The sequence below is a fragment of the Musca vetustissima genome, unplaced genomic scaffold, assembly GCF_032173495.1.
Source record: "Musca vetustissima isolate MV318-11 ecotype Yass unplaced genomic scaffold, APGP_CSIRO_Mvet_v1 utg2717, whole genome shotgun sequence".
NCBI classification, from domain to species: domain Eukaryota; kingdom Metazoa; phylum Arthropoda; class Insecta; order Diptera; family Muscidae; genus Musca; species Musca vetustissima.
In genome coordinates, this window is record NW_026880900.1 from 67764 (window position 1) to 88109 (window position 20346).

General features: G+C 35.6%; 2 protein-coding genes across 2 annotated transcripts in view; both read left to right on the forward strand.

The window, feature by feature from the left end:
• The window catches only part of LOC133326815 (dynein axonemal heavy chain 3), a gene marked incomplete at its 5' end in the record, with an annotated part of 80056 nt that extends 67493 nt beyond the window's left edge, over positions 1-12563 (forward strand). Inside the window, 7 exon segments of the mRNA XM_061535420.1 lie at positions 3042-3524; positions 3771-3950; positions 5772-5931; positions 6058-6272; positions 6351-6548; positions 9452-9662; positions 12237-12563. Of these exon segments, the coding sequence (XP_061391404.1) occupies positions 3042-3524; positions 3771-3950; positions 5772-5931; positions 6058-6272; positions 6351-6548; positions 9452-9662; positions 12237-12563 (1774 nt within the window).
• Positions 12564-13627: 1064 nt separating this feature from the next.
• Positions 13628-19937, forward strand: LOC133326807 (uncharacterized). The gene is made up of 2 exons (XM_061535412.1): positions 13628-13639; positions 18390-19937. Exons 1-2 carry the CDS (start codon positions 13628-13630, stop codon positions 19935-19937), a joined length of 1560 nt encoding a protein of 519 aa, XP_061391396.1.
• Positions 19938-20346: the final 409 nt, after the last annotated feature.

A 20346-nucleotide genomic window follows, 5' to 3' on the forward strand; every position in this document is an offset into this window, starting at 1 on the left:
TTCTGTATTAAGTGCAGAATGATGTGTGCTGAGTTTGGTGAAAATCGGTCCAGATTTAGATATAGCTCCCATATATATATTCGTCAAATTTATGTAAATGGTGCACCAAAGTCCCTATATATTTTTCGATTTGCACGAAATTTGGCACAGCTTAATGAATTAGGCCTAGAATGATGTGTGCTGAGTTCGGTGAAAATCGGTTCAGATTTAGATATAGCTCCTATATATATTTTCGTCGGATTTAATTTTAAATGGTGCACCAAAGTCCCTATATATTTTCGATTTGTACATTTGGCACATCGTAATGAATTAGGACTAGAATAATGTTTGCTGAGTTTCATGAAAATCGGTTCAGATTTAGATATAGCTCCCACATATATTTTCGTTCGATTTGCACGAAATTTGGCACAGCGTAATGAATTAGGTCCAGAATGATGTGTTTTAAGTTTCGTGAAAATCGATTCAGATTTTGATATAGCTCCCATATATATTTTCGTCCAATTTAAGGTAAATGGTGTACCAAAACCCCTTAATATCTTTCGGTTTGCACGAAATTTGGCACAGCGTAATGAATTAGGTCTAGAATGGTGTGTGTTAAATTTCCTGAAATCGTTGAAATCGGTTCAGATTTAGATATAGCTTCTTTATCTGACCAAATGAAAAAATTAGTATAGGTTGCAGAATGACATGTTTATGATTCCAATTTCATTTTGCTGGTCCTTTAAAAATGCGACGTCTGTTAGGATTCATCTTTTGAATATACCCAAAGTGGTGAAGGGTATTATATAGTCGGCCCCGTCCGACATTACTACTTTCCTTACTTGTTATACCCTACACAACTAGTTGTCAGGGTATTATAGCTTTGTGCAGCCCCAAAAGTTTGTAACGCCGCGAAATATTGGTCCTGGACCAACCTTTAAGTATACCGATCGTCATATCTCGACTAGCTGATCCATCTAGACATGTGTGTCCGTCCGTCCGTCTGTCCATTATAATTTGTAAACACGATACAGGCCACAATTATGGACCAATCTTCACGAAATTTTGCATGTAGAATGGGTTCTGGCCAATAAAGACCCCTACTGATCGGTTAATAATTAGGGGATGAAATGGACCAAAAACTTTATTTTTGTCTGATTTTCTGGTCGCTCCAGAGGCCGCAATTATGGCTCAAACACCGCGAATTTTTGCATGGAGAAGGGGATCGGACCAAAGAAAAAGTGTGCCTGTTTTGAAAAAGATAGGTCAATATTTAGCGGGTCAAATGGACCCTGATTTTTGTGTGAAAAATGACAACATTTGTATTCTATGGCGTATATATTTGCCCCTGAAGGACATAGACCCAAAAAGTTGATAGTATGTTAAAGAGGAGTGGTTGACATTTAAATTGATACCAATTATAGGGTCGTATATACTCAGATGTGGGAGCTACACTTAAATATTTACAGGTTCTTACGTATTCAGACATTATTTAGTAACCCAAAACCACACTAGAGGGCGGAAATATAGCGCTGATCGCTTTGAAAATTTCCATGAGATTCCAGTTATGGTCAGGGACAACGCCTATAACTTTCGGTGATGATCAGAAAATAATTTTGGGATGAAGTGGAACGAAAACTTAATTTTTTGTGTTATTTTCGAGTCGATCTATAGACCACAAATGAAAGCCGAACATCACAACACAACCCACGGTGAAAGGAATCTGGACAATAGATGTACTGAATACTCGTAATATTCGGAAAATATGTCAGTGTAAGGAAGAGGTGCTGCTTACCTCTAATCGGGCAAGAGGATGCAATTATCACGAAATATTGCCCAGGCTCGGAATAAACATCCGCAGAAAGTTCGGTTTCCGTGGTAGTTGTGTAGGGTATCATATGGTCGGCCCCGTCCGACTTTACTACTTTCTTTACTTGTTTTTTTTTTCTTTTTTGTAAAATTTCATGTGTTATAACAGTGAACCATAGACATCATTTAAAAAAATGTTCATTTGTGATATATCGCAGTTGACACGAACAAATTATTTTTAATTTTCTAATATGTTTTTGTTCTCGTACAGAAGAAATAAATTGTCCCTAGACATGAAGCAAAATAATATTGATTACTTTCTACTCCTTGGTGTTGTTACAGTGCTGAGAACGTTACAATTTAATTGATCGAATTATTGACTATGACTTTTAACATTTACCAGTAGAAGTGGCATTGGATTTTTTTGTCCTGTTCAAACATAATTTACTCGGTATGGATGTTGTGGCAATTCCACTTTAACAGCTTTACAATGTATTTTTAATTGAAAATCGAGAACATAAAATAGAATAGAAAACAATGTCATTATGAATGCTTCAAATAGTCGACTAATTGCTATCATTGGCATATGAAACATTGAAGACATTTATATAGTAATGATGGGCTATATTCATTACTATATAAATGTCTTCATGTCTACAAAATAGTGAAATTATTCAATTCGCTATGTAAAAATTTCGCCCAAATACGACAAGCCTTTGGTGCAACATTTTCATACAATCGGATAAATTTGAGAGCTATATCTAAATCGGAGCCGTTTTACATAAAGTTGGGGATATATAAGAGTAATAGCTGAATCTGAACCGAAACTATAAATGGGAGTTATATTGTAATCTGACTCGATTTTCACCAATTTCAAGAGAAATTTTCAAGAGTCTTTGGGCCATTAGAATGAATTGTGTCTAATTTAATTACAATTGACGAAGTCCTACTTTTTCAAAAATACATATGATTCTGTGTGAATCTTCAAAAGTAACAAGTCATATAATCGGTTGAAAATTATACACAAATTCTAATTATAAATCTAATTATCAGTTATTGATAATTGAAGATAATTGCAATTCCAGCTATTGGTAATTCTAGATATTGTTACCGATTCTACGTACTTACAGAACCGTACTTCAAACATCGTTTTCATTTCTAAAAAATTCACTTATGCCATATCTACAAAGCAATGCAAACGACATAACATTCTAGCCATATTTCTTGTAGTTGTATCTTTTTTCTCGTTGCAGAACAAAGAGCATTTCATTGGGCCAAGGACAAGGACCACGTGCTGAAAAGATGATAATCGAAGCCAATCGCCATGGACACTGGGTGGTTTTGCAAAATTGTCACGTAGCTGTAAGCTGGATGGGAGAATTGGAACGCATTTGCAATGACAGTACACTGGCCGAATCCGCTCATCCAGATTATCGTTTGTGGTGTACATCATATCCCAGTTCCGTTTTCCCGGTATCGGTTTTACAAAATTCTGTAAAGATGACAAACGAACCACCCAAAGGTCTCAAAGCCAATATGCAGAGGTCATTCAATTCGGATCCGTTGGTGCGCAGTAAATTCTTCAGCAATGCATTTGTTCATGTTGAAACAGCCAATAAATGTTGGTTGCGTGGCGTATTTGCATTGGTCTTCTTTCATGCTGTTGTCCAAGAACGTCGTGAATTTGGCCCACTTGGCTGGAATATACCGTATGAATTTAGCGAAGCGGATTTGAAGTAAGACAATTATACTTTTTATTATATTGAATATTTTATATTTTGCTTAAGATTGAGTAAACCCTATGAATAAATTAATTTCTTCAACGTTAAGTTAAATCTTTCCAATTTCACCTCAAAATTTTTTCTATTTATTCATTCATTCACCTCACATAAGGAACTAGACGGATGAACTATTATTTTTTTCTCTCTGTTTTGTATGTTCTTAGTCTTGTGTATATATTAACAATGCCGTTTTGCTTGCAGAATTTCATTGCTCCAGCTGAAGATGTTTATAGCCCAAAGCCACAGCATTCCGTTTCGTGGCCATGTCTATCTTACGGGTGAATGTAATTATGGCGGTCGTGTAACCGATGACAAGGATCGCCGTTTAATCTTATCATTACTGAACATGATCTATAATCCCGATACTATTGATGTTGACAAGTAAGTGAAATATCTAAAGTTCATACACACACATACACGCATTAAATATAAAGTAAAACATATGGAATCAGTAAGGAAAGTACAAAAGTCGGACGGAGTCGACTATATGATACCTTTCACCACTTTGAGTACATACCTGAGATGCTCATATGTTTACATCGTTTACATAGAATAGACATAGGATCTTTGAAGGACCATCAAAATGGAATCGCACGAAACTTACTGCGTACATAGATATTTGAATTAAATTTAAACAACCCATATACATACCAACCGAAAATTATGAAAAATGAAATGCCAATCATCGAGCAAAATATCTATATATAAATGAACGTATTTGAGCAACCGTGGCATCCACCATTTTGTATGCTGCAATACAGTGACCTATCCAAAATTTATCTCGACACAGAATCCAATACACGTTATTCTAGATTCGATTTGGTACGTTGTGCACTAATTCATCCTAAGCGGACAAATTTTAAAATATGTATATATGTGAGCACTTTTTAAATCTGAACCACGGAGGTCGACCTGCAGTAAATTCAGGACGCTGTGCAAAATTTTGTCTCAATCGGACAAATATTGACAGTATGGTGCACCATTTACGTAAAAACGGAGGAAACTATACAGGGGAACTATATCTAAATCTAAACCGATTCTAATAAAACATCGCATTCATCAATCTAGACCTAATTCAGTACTCTGTGCTAAATTTTGTCTCAGTCGGACAAATATCGGGAGTATGGTGCTTCATTTCCTTTAAATCGTGTTAAACTATATATGGGAACTATATCTAATCGCATACATCTATCTGGACCTAAGTTAGTACTCTGTGTAAAATTTTTGTCTCAATCGCACCAATATTGGCCGCATGGTATTCAATTTACATAAAATCGGACCTAATTCAGTACTCTATGCAAAATTTTGTTTCAATCGGACCAATATTGGAAGTTTGGCGCACCATTTACATAAAATAATACTAATCTATATATGGAGGCTATATCTAAATCTGAACCGATATTCTCTAATGTCAATTGGGTTCGTCCTTGCTCCAAATAAGTGGCATGTTTCAAATTTCATCCAAATCGGATTCCAAAAATACATGGACGGACATGCATAAATCGACTCTGAAAGTAATTCTATGCATATTACCAAAAGGAACAAAGGGTCTATCCCGGTTCCTTTTGCCAGTTTCAAACATATGCACAAAGACATAATACCATGTACCACAGTGTGGTGAAGGCTATAAAAACATTGGATATTAGGCCTCAATTCGTTCTTATGCGAGAATGATTTCAATAAAAAAACCAAAATCGGGCGAAAATATATATGGGAGCTTATATAAATCTGAACCAATTTTCTCCAATATCAATAAGATTCTTCCTTGGGCGAAACAAATACGCTGTGGCATATTTCGTTTCATTCGGATCTTAAGTGCGACCTGTACAATGCTTACAATTTTACATCAACAGTTGGACGGACATGCATAAATCGACTCAACAATTGATTCTATGCATATTCTCAAAAGTAATCATGGGTCTATCTCGTTAATTTTTTTCATATATCGGTTTTAAGTTCATGTTTCTATATAGAACAGGATGTTCAGGACTTAGCCCAATTTTTCAATCCAAAATTCCGTTGTTTGCCCCCAATGATTTTAGATGTTTTTAAGTTCGGATATATTAAAAAGACACCATAAAGAAATATAAAATATCCAATTGTTATATCATAAATGTTATCCTCACAACAAATAACCACAAATAAACCCACAAAATTTTATGTCCTCTGAAAATTAATATTTGTCTCTGTCCGACCACCAAGTTATCAACTATCACAGTCTGGTAACTACAGGATACCTCTAAATCCAACACGTGTCAATGCCTTGGAGTACATAAAAACTTTTCCCTTAAGCCCTCATCCGGAAGTTTATGGCTTGCACGAAAATGCCGATATAAATCGCAACAACAAGGAAACGGATGCTGTAAGTAATAACAACCGAATAGAGTCATTCGAGTAATGTTCGTATATTACATTGATAATAAAAATGCAAAAACCCACACACACACATTTAAAACAATGAACATAATACGATTTTTCTCTTGAAAAGCTAATACAAGGTGTTTTGAAGACACAAACGGATCTTATGGCTTCGGTGAAAACCAGCCGCAGCGGTGATGGCCCAAAAGTCGATCCAGCCTTTGAAATATGCACAGACATATTGTCACGTTTGCCTGAAGCATTCAATGTGGACGAAGTTGCAGAAAAATACCCAGTTGTCTATACAAATTCAATGAACACTGTATTACGACAGGAGCTGATAAGGTAGAGTTGTCTCTTCATTGTTTTTATATTCGCTTGAAATATAGAATTTCTATTTTTTACCTATATTCAAAAATGAAGATTCAATCGTTTATTGGAATATATACGAAAAAGTCTTCAAAATGTACAAAAAGCTATACAGGGTCAAATAGCAATGATACCCGAACTAGAGAGAACTCATCGTTCTATGGTTATTGGAAAGTTACCGAGTGATTGGCTGAAAAAGAGTTATCCCTCATTGAAACCATTGGGTAGTTATATTACGGATTTTCTTGCCAGGTGAGTGGTATATATTCATCTTCAATGTTGTAAAAAAGTGTTTGTCGATGTTGCTGACAGATATAGATTCTCAGTGTATGACATCGTATGTAGTACGATACACTACTACTGGATGAAATTGGTTATCCCCTTCGAGAGTTATCCTGCGCACCGGCTATAATTTGAAATTTCGGTTTTTTGAAGGCAAATATATCTAAGCATAAAATGAGGTCTCACTCCTTTTATTTGGATTAGCCGCATTTCCAACCAAAGATACTGTAATTTGACATTTTGAGTTATATATCAATGAGACTGCACCATCCTGAACGTAAAAGGGTCAAAAATACTCTGGTGTGTGTGTACAGCTGACCTTCTTCAGCTGCGACGTGTAGGGATTGAGATTCAGACATCATTCACTCTGTATTCATTCTGCTCAATAGGCAACTTGATCTAGAGGCTTCCTTTTATACGATGGTCAGTATGAGTATGTCTGAAGCACCCAAGCATGTACTGCAACAAAAGTATATTGCATGCTGACGTAAGGTAGGATCTTCGTTTTCTTATGAAGATGGTGTCATGAGGAGGCACCATATTGTCAGGGCGGCGTTCTAAAAATACTGAATACTTTTGCATTGCGTAGCACTAGTCTTCGCAGACCACACTGGCACTTTATCACTTTGTAAGAGTACCGTATTCCCACTTTTCAACTTATCGTAGATTGCTGGCGAATGTGACCCCGAGAATTTGGGGTTGTTGGTGGTTGGAATTGTATGCCCCGTCGACCTGCACATTCAATACATTCTCATCTCCGCAGTCCATATTGTGAAAAATGTGGCCGAAGATTTCGTGGGGGATACTTTTATATTTCTCGCGTGGAAGAAGGCTGGTAAATACGTAACTGCATACGTATCGTAACTGCTATCCGTACGTAAGAAGGAATGGAAATTTCTCTCAAGCGCTTTCTCTCATTGCCAGTTGGCTTTCTTATGATTAAGTTAAGTCCGCCGTTCAGAGGTAATGGAATCCGGTGATCTACGGATGGAGAGGGAGATGGTCTGAACTAAAAGAAATGACAGGCTGCCAGTTGAATTTATTTATAAGACCGGTCAACAAAATGCTTATGTCTGGTGAACTGAAAATCTCTCTGCCAGCTCTACCAGCACTGATCACCTGTGGTCATTACCTAGGACGGAAATGGCACAACCCACGGAGAACATTATTGCCCTCCAATAGGAACCTAATATTAAGCAAATTATGCGGTTCACAGATACTAATCGGCATTATATACATTTCGACAGTACCTACCACATTTAACGGCTACTCCCATACATTGCATGGGTCACTAGACTCCATCTCAAGCGAGATAAGCCTGTATTGAACAGAGTGGTGCATAAGGAATGGTAGGTCCCCACCTCCACTTCTGGTGCGATCCTTCCTCGGAACGTTGTTACCAACACAACGCTATAGCCTACAATTACCATCGAACTTGGCTTCCAGTACCTCCGCCACCAAGATATTCTTCCTATTCATTAAATCCACTATCCATGTCTATTTTTCCCCGAAGGTCGTTGCCATTATATGATGCACTATCAGGAATAGAAACAGCACAGTGTGGTGTTAAATACTGCATATTTGGTTGCTGGTGAGGAAACTGCAGTGGAGTTCCGTACTCCGACGAAGAAGTTGTCGTCGTGGACAAGGGCTCGCTGGGGATTGCTCTGTAGCAGCGTGAGGCAACATAATTCCTAACCGGAACAGCTCCTGAAGTGCACCCACTCCCAGCACCCATTATATCCCACTTATCTGTGGTCAATGATGTTGTGGCAAACCGAACAGAACCATAAGTTTGGGGTTTTGTTAGATCCCGACACGGACCAAAAGAATCCGAAGAAAGCATTCCGGGATATGTTGCTTCCAAAATAGAAACAGAACAATACAAACATAAGGTGGTTAGCAACAGCTGTCCGTGTAATTTCAGGATCGCGCTGCGTGGGATTGCGTAATTTAGCATTCGATGTTCTTGGAGCATAATAATCATTAATGATTTTTAGCAACACCATTTCGATACAGATCCATAGGGGCTATATCACAACATGGACTTGTATTGATAATTTTCTGTATATATGCATGTGAGCTTTTACAAATTACAGCTGCAATTTGGTATAAAGAATTTGGGAAAATGTGGCTAAAACCTTCAATCCAACCCAAAATGTTTTGGTACCGTTATATAACAGATATACCATCTGAAAAATCAAATTTGTCCAGTTCGTATAAATAAGTGTTAAAAACTCTGGGGATTATCTTTATATGGGCGACTACCCGGAAACATGAGCCAATATTTATCATTTTGGGTAGGAAGAGATCGTCTACTCTATACGAATTCCAAATATTAAATTGCATCCAATTTGGTTGAAACTCGTGCCCAAGCTCCCGAAAAATGCCGAACTCTAGATGTGGCGTTACATGGGGCATTCTCTAAAATGTGAACCATTGCGGACCTGGCTAAATATTTATGGGGTCCCAAGTGAATATTTCGAGGAGTTGCAAACGGAACGAGTCATTTAATATATACATTTAATTTAATATATACTACATTTAATATACATGCATCCAATGGATGCACCTAAACTTTAATTTACAAAATTTATTTTACAATCCCTAAGGATACAAAAATATATTTTCCTTTTCACTTTTATTTAGTTCAAAAGAAAAGCCTTAAGTTCTTTGATATCAAAAGATTTTATAAAAAAGAAGATACAAAATGCTCTGAAAAACTAATTAAAATTTAAAATAAACTTTCTAAGATCTATTGAAATTGTTCAAACTGAAATGTGCGTAAGCATGTTGTTTGGACACTTTATCGACAAACTCTGTTTGTATTTTTTTATTATTTTTTTTTTTAACTGCAATCATCTTATTTCCAGATTGGAATTCTTTCAACGTTGGATAGAGGAGGGGGAGCCAATCGTCTACTGGCTGTCCGGATTTTATTTCACTCAATCGTTTATGACTGGTGTATTGCAAAATTATTCTAGAAAGAATAGTTATCAGATTGATATGGTGAAAATTGATTTCGAAGTTACTCAATATGAAATGGAAGCCGATGAAGAGCCAGAACGTGGAGCATATATACGGGTAAGTTGAAAATTCGTTGCCATTTGTTTTGTTTTTCCAGCTACATTCTTAAACAACCAAAAGTTTCAAGAAACATAAGATAATAATGTTTAAAAAAGAGAAAGAGAGAGTTAACTTACTGTGTTTCCTTCTTCATCTTTTATTTTTAATTTGCTAAACACAAAACAAACTTTCAGAAACAAAAGCAAAGCAATGACGAAGCAAAGTTAATACACGTAAGATGGAATATTATTGTAACATGTACAATGCACAATCTGTTCTAGCCAAGCACAAACTTTGTAGTATATGAAAAGTCATAATATTTTTGTAACCAGTAAGTTGTTAGCGAAAATTAGTATCGGAGTTATATGTAAATCTCAACCGATTAAAATGAAACATAATGCACTTAATTTTAAATTCAAAAAGGGACGCTGTACAAAATTGTATGTCAATAGCACAACCAACTATATATAAAAACCCGTAAGGAAAGTGGTAAAGTCGGACGGGGCCGACTATATGATACCCTTCACCACTTTGGGTATATTCAACAGATGGAATCCTAACAGACGTCGAAAATATATATGGGAGCTATATCTAAATCTGAACCGATTTTCACGAAATTTAACTCACATCGTTGTAAACTTAATTCAGTACGCTATGCCAAATATCGTGCAAATCGAAGGATATATAGGGACTTTGGTGCAATATTTACATAAAATCGGACGAAAATATATATGGAAGCTATATCTAAATCTGAAGGGATTTTTCCCAATTTCAATAGGGTTCGTCCTAGGGCCAAATAAGTGAACTGTGCCAAATTTCATCCAAATCGGATCACAAATGCGACCTGTACTTTGTTAACAAAAATACATGGACGGACGGACAAACGAACATGCATAAATCGACTTAAAAAAAGAGTTCTATGCATATTCTCAAAAGGAACCATGTGTCTATCTCGTTTCCTTTTGCCTGTTACAAACATATGCACCTGTACCACAGTTTAGTGAAGGGTATAAATATATGGGAGCTATCCAACTACAACCGATTTCCACATACATTAATCTGGAACTATTTAAGTACGTTGTGCAAAATTTTGCGTCAATCGGACAAATATTGGGACTTTGTTGCACCATTTACATAAAATCAGACGGAACTATATATGGGAGCTATATCTAAATCTAAATCGATTTCGACAAAACTTCATGGACATCAAACTGGACCGAAATTCAGAACGCTTTGTCCTTATAGGAAAAATATTGGGAGTTTGGTGCACCATTTACATGAAGTCGAATGAAACTATATATGAGAGCTAAATGTAAATCTGAACCGATTTCCACAAAACTTCACGGACATCAAACTGGACTTAATTCAATACGCCGTACAAAATTGTTGTCTTTATCGGAAAAATATTGGAAGTTTTGTGTGCCATTTACATGAAATCAGACAAAATTATTTATGAGATCTATATCTAAATCTGAACAGATTTCTACAGCATTTGACAGACATTAATCTGGACCTGTTTCAGTACGCTGTGCAAAATCTGACAAATATTGGGAGTTTGGTACATCATTATATAAAATCGGACAAAATCATATATTGTAGCTATATCTAAATCTGAACCAATTTCAACAGACATTAAACAAGACGTGGCCGACTATATGATACCCAAAGTGCGAAAGGGACAATAAGGTCATCCGTACAATATCATGTGGAGCCCTTGGACAGATGGATATATAGTAGTCTCTGTTATAAAATTCGCTCAAAACCATCAACATATAAATAATGATACTGTTGCAAAACATGCAGCAATTTTAAATCTTTTCTATTAAGCGATCTATTATCCCTTACAAACCTGAACTTTTAGACACATCGCTTAGAGAATGAGACTAGAACCATTGAAATACCTAAAATGGATCATACATCTATACAAGGGCCATATACAGACATGGTCATACATCCAATTATACGGAATGTCAAATTAAGCATGAAAATCAAAATATGGTTGGGGTTCCCTAAACCTGAACTTTTAGACACATCGCTTAGAGAATGAGACTAGAACCATTGAAATACCTAAAATGGATCATACCTCTATACAAGGGCCATATACAGACATGGTCATACATCCACGGAATGTCAAATTAAGCATTCAAAATACCTAAAATCGAACCGTACCGTTATATTAGGGCTATATGAAAATCAGGAACTGAAAATAAGTGTGTCATTCTCCCAGAACTCGGACGTACAAATTACAACCACTTTATTTAGAAAATGTGGTCAAACCTTAAACATGGATCGGGTCCTTTATAAAGAGGCAATGTTAAAACATCGTTGCAATATAAAATTTTTATTTATCTTAACGTACCTTTATAATACTCTTATTTGCCAATCTTTTAATTATTAAAAAAATACGGCATTACCTCCTTTTGAACTTAACATACATTAAATATTCTTAAATTTTATTTTTTTATTTTGTTGGAGTAATTCCAGTCGATTATCATTTTTACTAGCTAAGTTATCTGGCATGTCATACAATTAATATTATTTACTCTTTTCTAATCACAATGCAATTTATTTTTTTATTTTTCTAAAATGCAGGGTCTCTTCTTAGAGGGTTGTCGCTGGAATCGTACCGAACAAGCTCTGGATGAATCGTTTGCGAAAGTTCTCTTCGATACCATACCCGTTGTTTGCCTTTTGCCAACATTGAAAAATGATGAAACGACCAAAGATAACGTTGATATTGGTCGAGATGGGAAGCATATCTACGAATGTCCTGTATATAAGACAAGTGAAAGACGTGGTGTTCTCTCCACCACTGGCCATTCGACAAATTTCGTAATGTATATGGATTTACCATGTACCAGGAATCAAATGCATTGGATAAATCGTGGAGCAGCTTCATTGTGTCAATTAGATGATTAATTGAAATTATATGTCTTTTTTACAATATACAAATATATTTTTCGATGAAATTCTTACTAATGTGAACTAAATATGGTGCAAGTTAAATTGTACGGTGGCCCGATGTAGGATGTTTTGAAAAATTTTTCTTAATGGTACCAAATGTGAATTTTGGGAGAACCGATTGAAATTTGATGTTAAGATGTATGATTTTTGGGATGTATGGTTGGACTTTCTAGAAAGTTTTGCATAATCCTACTAACGTCTACTAAATTTGGTCAATTTAAATTTTTATTGAATCAATATAGCTGGAATCCTGAAATTTGGATTTAGGGTCACTGTTGGGATGGAGGATTGGATTTGGAAATTTTTACTAATGTGTATAAAATGGTACCAAATGTGGATTTGGGTGAACCGATAGAGCTCGAACACAGAAATTTGAAAATAAGGTTACTGTTGGAGTGTGGAATATCGGTGTAGTTTTGGAAAATTCATACTTATGGTTACTACACATTTAAATTTTGGGTGAACTGATAGAGCTAGGATTCTTAAATTTGCAGTAAGAATCATTTTTGTGGTGTAGGTTTGGAATATGCAGTGAGTATTGTAAATTTTGTACTAAATGGTAGCAAATTTTGATTTGGGTGAACCGATAGAGCTGGAATCTTGACATTTGGAGTCAGGATCACTGTTTGGGTGATGGTTTGGGGTATGTAGGAAGTTTTGAAAATATCCACTAATGTATACTAAATGACACTAAATTTGGTACAATGTGGATTTAGAGTGGACCGATAGAGCTGGAATTCTGAGATTTCGAATTAATGTTGCGGTGGTTTTTGATATACCGACTGGGTGATTCTATATTTGAATTTTTTCGAAATAAATATTACAAGAGTACAAAGGGTAATAAATGATTCTTAATAGTATAGTATAGAGCTAGATTTCTGTTGCGGAGAGAACATTCTATTAAATTTTAATTCCGATTCATGGTCTGGTTTGGCATTGAATCCACTAAAGGGTGATTTTTTAAGATCCGCACAGTAAGTATATTTCTGAACATCAATTATTTCAAATGCAAGTAAGGAATGAGTAAACCGGTAGGTCCCATCTTCGAAATTGATTTCAGCTTGAATGAAATATCACAATGTACATATTTTGTATCATATCGGACATTATATGCGATTGTTATTCGATTAACAAATTTTAAAAACCTGGTTTCGATGTTTAATAGTACGCTTACATTGTACTGGATTTATAAACACCAGTACAAATCTAATTTAAGGGGACCCCCCCATTCTCGGAGTCAAATTTTTTTTGATTTAATTTGATTCTACACTAATTCAAGAATATCCCTACAAAATTTCAAGTGAAAATCTCAAGAACTCTTGAAAATATAGCCGATTTATTGTGTCAGCATCAAGTGACGGCTAAAGGGCTTCTCAAACTTTAAACGTTTTTTTTTCTCTTTTGCGAATGGCGGGCACGATAACTCAAAAATTAATAACCCAATCGATTCCAAATTTGTACACGTTTCTCTGTAAGTGTATAGCTATCGTATGAACTAGCATAAAGCCAATCGGAAGTGCTTCCTTATTTTTTAACTTGGTTTTTTGTCAAAAATCGGTGATTTTCCAAAAATATTTTTGAAAGGTGCGCCATTTTGTTAATTTTAGAGCGAAGTCAATAATCCTAGTTCATACGAGAGCCAGACATGTACTCTTTCTAACACCGTTGGAATTTTCGGAATTCCGATGTTCCAGTGAGGAGTTATCATGTCCGCCATCAAAAATAAGGACTTCTCTTTAATTACAAAAAACAACAACAAAACAATAACAACAAATTTTTGTAAATTATTTTTCTTTTCTTTTAAATCTTCAAATATATATGTGCAAAGTTACTAACCTTAACAAGCATTGGTACTGATTTACCAGCCCATTGAAAATCTTGAAACATTAAAAGCGAGAATGGGGGGGGTTCCCTTAAATGCCTTTTAATATTACATTTCATTCATACCTCTTTCTCCGATACCTATGAAAAAATTCTGACCTTTCCACATAATATCTGCTAATATACGACATTCACAAATTAACACCATTTTAATTTTATTTTTTATTGTTATTATTCCCAAACTATAGATTTACCTTTATGGCCATTGATAAAAAAAAACGTTTAACAGCATTTGCATATTCCATTCCCCACAATAAACATAATCGACCAGTGCGACTAAACTTTACAAATGCTCTATGTATGTGCGTGCGCGTGTTTTACGATGCTCTCTTGAGATACTCTTAAAAGTAATGACTATTTTTTTACTTCCCAGTTATTGTGTTTTTTTCTTTTTCTTTAATAAATTCGCCGCTAAGCATTATAGTTGAGTGATCCAGCATGCATATTAAAACAATAACAATTATACCTAAATTTAAATATTGTGTTGATCTTTTGTCACTTGAAAATTATAGACCGGTTTACAATCGATACGAATGGCCACAAATGAATGAAGTGGCATCGTTTTGTGTATGCCCATGCGCCATGTGGTTGGTCATTGTTTTCAGGGAACAATAAAAAAGAATCAACAATGGAACCAAAAATAAACATTATTTAAATATGCTCAGTTTGTCTCAGTTCAATCATTATGTCAAAACATTTATGGCACTATGAAAATCAAAAATAAATTTAGGCTTTTTATACCCTACACCACACACACTGGTACATGATTGTGGTATAGTTTTAATATTTTTGTATATTTTTAATAAAACAATAATATATGTATATAAACGTAAATTTCTATTTACTTATAAATATATAAAATTAGTTAAAAACCCGTTAAGTACTGCCAAATTTTTGGTCCGAATCGAATAATCTTGGGATCTTTATAAAATGTACATAACAAAGAGGCTTTAAAAATATAGATGACAATGATGACAGATTAAAAAAATAAATGACATCAATATTACAGATTACAGCTAATTAAATTAGATGATTGTCCTCTTAAAGAGGACGTATGGTACCCTTAGGAAAGGGTGCTTTATCCTAAATTAATTGTTTTTATGTTTTTACCCCCTTCACCATCATTATGTGTTTGTGCATATGTATGTAAGAGGCAAAGGAAACGAAATAGACACATAGTTCCATTTGATAATATGCATAGAATCACTTTCTGAAATTGGTTTCGTCCGATTTTATGTAAATGGTGTAGAAAAGTTTCTATATATCTTTCGATTTGCACGAAATTTGGCATAGCGTGCTAAAATATACAATGATATGTGTTAAGTTTCCTGAAAATCAGTTCAGATGTAGATATAGCTCCCTATATATTTCCGCCCAATTTAATGTAAATGATTTTTAATGTCCCTACATATCTTTCGATTTGCGTATATTTTTGTCCGATTTTATGTAAATGGTGTACCAAAGTCTCTACATATCTTCCGATTTGCACAAAATTTGGCATTACTCTAGAATTAAGTCTAGAATGATATGTGTTAACTTTTGTGAAAATCGGTTCAGATTTATATATAGCTCTGATATATATTTTCGTCCAATTTTATGTAAATGATGTACCAATGTACCTATATATCCTTCGATTTGCACTAAATGGCATAGCGTGCTGGATTAAATCTAGAATGATGTGTGTTAAGTTTCCTTAAAATCGCTTCAGATTTAGATATAGCTCCCACATATATTTTCCTAGGATTTATATATCTTTCGATTTGCACAACATTTGAATTAAATCTAGAATAATGTGATAAGTTTCGTAAAAGTTGGTTCAGGTTTATATATAGCTCCCATATATATTTTCGTCCGATTTTATGTAATTTGTGCACTAAAGACCAAAAGTTTGTCCTATTGTCACATAATTTTGCACATGTATTGAAGTTAATATAAATTGATCTCTGGCAAGTTTCGTTGAAATCGATTTATTCATAAAAGTCGGATGGGTTGGAAATGTGACTTGTACACCCAAAATAGCTTAGCTTTCTTTTACCAGAAAATGTGTTAAGGTCCATCTGGTCGAAATTAATAAACACCTCTTTGGACGGTTTTCGAATACTATTAACTATTAGGTTGCTTATGTGGGAAAATACACAACCAAATTATAGATTTTAAAACTGGACAAGGAACGTAAAAATCGTGAATTTATATTAAAAACATTCTGGAAAGAAATTGAAGTAAGAATTTGAAAAAAGAAAATAACCGCTCCGTCAGAGTACCGAAAATTGGTCACGCCCCTCTTTATATAGGGGCTATGTCAAAAAATGGGCAAGCAACGAAATTTTTCGACAAAAATATTTTTTCAAATTACATTCTCTTCGGTGAGAAAATCTGTCTAAAAACTTAAAAATACGTACCTATATGTGGGAACTGTGTTCAAATATAGACCTACCTGCAAGAACCCGGAATGGCAGCCAATTTATGAGATAATGCGGCTAAAACCTTCAACGAAAATATGGTGATGCTTTTATATAACTTTATTTATGTCAGAGAAATTAGAAAAACCCTCAAAATACCGATGGGAAAATTTGACACCCCATGTTTACAAAAAATATCAAACTGCTGTCAATTCGATTGAAAAATGTACCAAAACCTTCAATTGTCGAATAATGGGTATATATCAACCCAATGTGACCCAATGAGGGGGTCGTATAAAGTCACCCAATATGGATAATTTTTGATAGAAAGATGTGCCCTCGAAACATGAATCAATATTGATTTTCTTGGATGGAAGATTCTCTGCCCAATGAGAATCTAAAATCACAACTTGGTTGGAAAACTGTCAAATATTGATCATTTTCGGCAGGAACAATTAATACCCAATGGGAACTTAAAATGGGAAAATCATGTGAAACAATCCCCAAAATACAAAATATTTGAGGGTACCGTTATATGAAGGCTATATCAAAGCATGGGCCGATAAATGTCATTTTTAATACCAAACATCGAAAGAGTAATAACAATGTATATGCAAAATTTCAACGTTCTATCAGTATATAGTAACATGAATATGTCGAAGAGATGCAAACGGAATGACAAATTTAATATACTCTCTAACTTATGGTGTAGGGTATAAAAATAAAATTACTTCTTACTCGACAAATGTTAGTTGAATTATCCATTAACATTTACAAAAATTACACACAAATACAAATTTCCGTGTATTATATTTGTTTCTACCATTCTGATTTAATGAATATTCTTGAAATAATTATGTTCTATAATATCAATATTATCATAACCTACAGTCTCTATAAACACTTGAACACATTTACCTTACAAAACAACGATCATTCTTGAACTTGAATTGGTTAAAAAAATGAAAGGTTTATATCAAAAAAAGATATTTCCGGAAATAATTGAAAACGTCTATTATAGCATTTGTCCGCACATCACCATCATCATAACAATACGATAGACCCACACAATTGAGATGAGCAAAACAGAAAACATAAAAAAAACATATCAAAACATATCATATCAATAAGAAAATCTGCGAAGTTTTTTGTCCACGACGAACAATCTAACCTAACAACCTAGCCAAGTGATTGGCCAAGTAGTTTGATGATGCCTTTCATAGGCAAAATCTATGGATTAGTGATTTTAATTATATCAGAAATAAAAATTATTCAAAATAAGGTCATTTGTTCTTCCAATCAATCTAGAGTATAAATATTAGAGATTGTGATGAGAAGAAATCATAACACACCTTGTCTTTCATAGCTTAAGTTGTTCAGTCTTAAGTAGAATGGTAAGTAAAATTCAATATATTTGGAGGATTTTGAGGATATTACTGACAGTGCCAACTCAGAATATATAGTTTCACATTAAAATATGCAATGCATTTATTTATTGTAGAGATTCTTCGTTTTTGCCTTTGCTGCCATAGCAGCTGCGTCCGCAGCTTCTATAAACAGCGAATATTTGACACCCGTGGTGGATAATAGCCTGATAACTCAGGAGTATATCCCACCAGAAGTGAATGCCGAAGTCGCCCCAATTGCCGAAGATGGTTACCGCTACAAGGTTGTACGTAAACTTAAGTTTAGAAACCGCCGCGATGTAAGCGAACTGGTGAACAATGAATATTTGCCCCCAAGCACCGAAACTGCAGCCGCCACTGAGGAAGCTGTAGTAGTCGAGGAACCAGCTGTTGAAGCCACCCAAGACAGCGCCGTTTTGGCCAATGATGGTTATCGTTACAAGACAGTGCGTCGTATCCGTTATCGTCGTCGTCGTGATGTCAATGAATTGCCAACCAACGAATACTTGCCTCCTGTAGCTGCCACTGAACAAGAAGTTGCTGTCGAAGCCCCTGTTGAAGCTGCTGCCCAAGAATCTGCCGTCTTGGCTGATGATGGTTACCGTTACAAGACCGTACGTCGTATCCGTTATCGTCATCGTCGCGATGTCAATGAATTGCCAACCAACGAATACTTGCCTCCTGTAGCTGCCACTGAACAAGAAGTTGCTGTCGAAGCCCCTGTTGAAGCTGCTGCCCAAGAATCTGCCGTCTTGGCTGATGATGGTTACCGTTACAAGACAGTGCGTCGTATCCGTTATCGTCGTCGTCGTGATGTCAATGAATTGCCAACCAACGAATACTTGCCTCCTGTAGCTGTCACTGAACAAGAAGTTGCTGTCGAAGCCCCTGTTGAAGCTGCTGCCCAAGAATCTGCCGTCTTGGCTGATGATGGTTACCGTTACAAGACCGTACGTCGTATTCGTTATCGTCACCGTCGCGATGTCAATGAATTGCCAACCAACGAATACTTGCCTCCTGTAGCTGCCACTGAACAAGAAGTTGCTGTCGAAGCCCCTGTTGAAGCTGCTGCCCAAGAATCTGCCGTATTGGCTGATGATGGTTACCGTTACAAGACCGTTCGTCGTATCCGTTATCGTCGTCGTCGTGATGTCAATGAATTGTCAACCAACGAATACTTGCCTCCTGTTGCTGCCACTGAACAAGAAGTTGCTGTCGAAGCCCCTGTTGAAGCTGCTGCCCAAGAATCTGCCGTCTTGGCTGATGATGGTTACCGTTACAAGACCGTACGTCGTATCCGTTATCGTCACCGTCGCGATGTCAATGAATTGCCAACCAACGAATACTTGCCTCCTGTAGCTGCCACTGAACAAGAAGTTGCTGTCGAAGCTCCTGTTGAAGCTGCTGCCCAAGAATCTGCCGTCTTGGCTGATGATGGTTACCGTTACAAGACCGTGCGTCGTATCCGTTATCGTCATCGTCGCGATGTTAACGAACTTCCCTCAAACGAATATTTGCCACCATCTGAATCTCAAACCGAAGAAGTCATCAGTATTGTTTCTGTTCCCGAGCAGACTGCCGTCTTTGGTGATGACGGCTATCGCTACAAGACTGTTCGCAAACTTAAGCACAGACGCCATTAAGATAATCGGACAAATGCTATTTTAATTAGTAGTCAATTAGGAAATGAACGATGTGACTGAAAGGAAAGACTCATGTTAAAAAAAATAAAGAATTATTAAACACAAGTGTTATGCTTAATTTATTTACTATATTCCTATTGAAACGAGTGATGCATCCCTACCAAAATTTAACTTCCTTCAATATATATATTTTTTAAATATATATCTCGTTATTATACGTATAAGCCTAATAGCTTTATTAGCTGCATCATATATATTCTTTGAGATCTGTATAATAGTAAAGCAATTCCTATTTGGGCGAATTTGTGTACTATAAATAAATGTGGACCAATAGTGACAATTTTTGGCAAGAAGGTATTCAAATTCCGAAGCGCAGGTCAAGATCGAAGAATGTCAATACTGTCTGTGT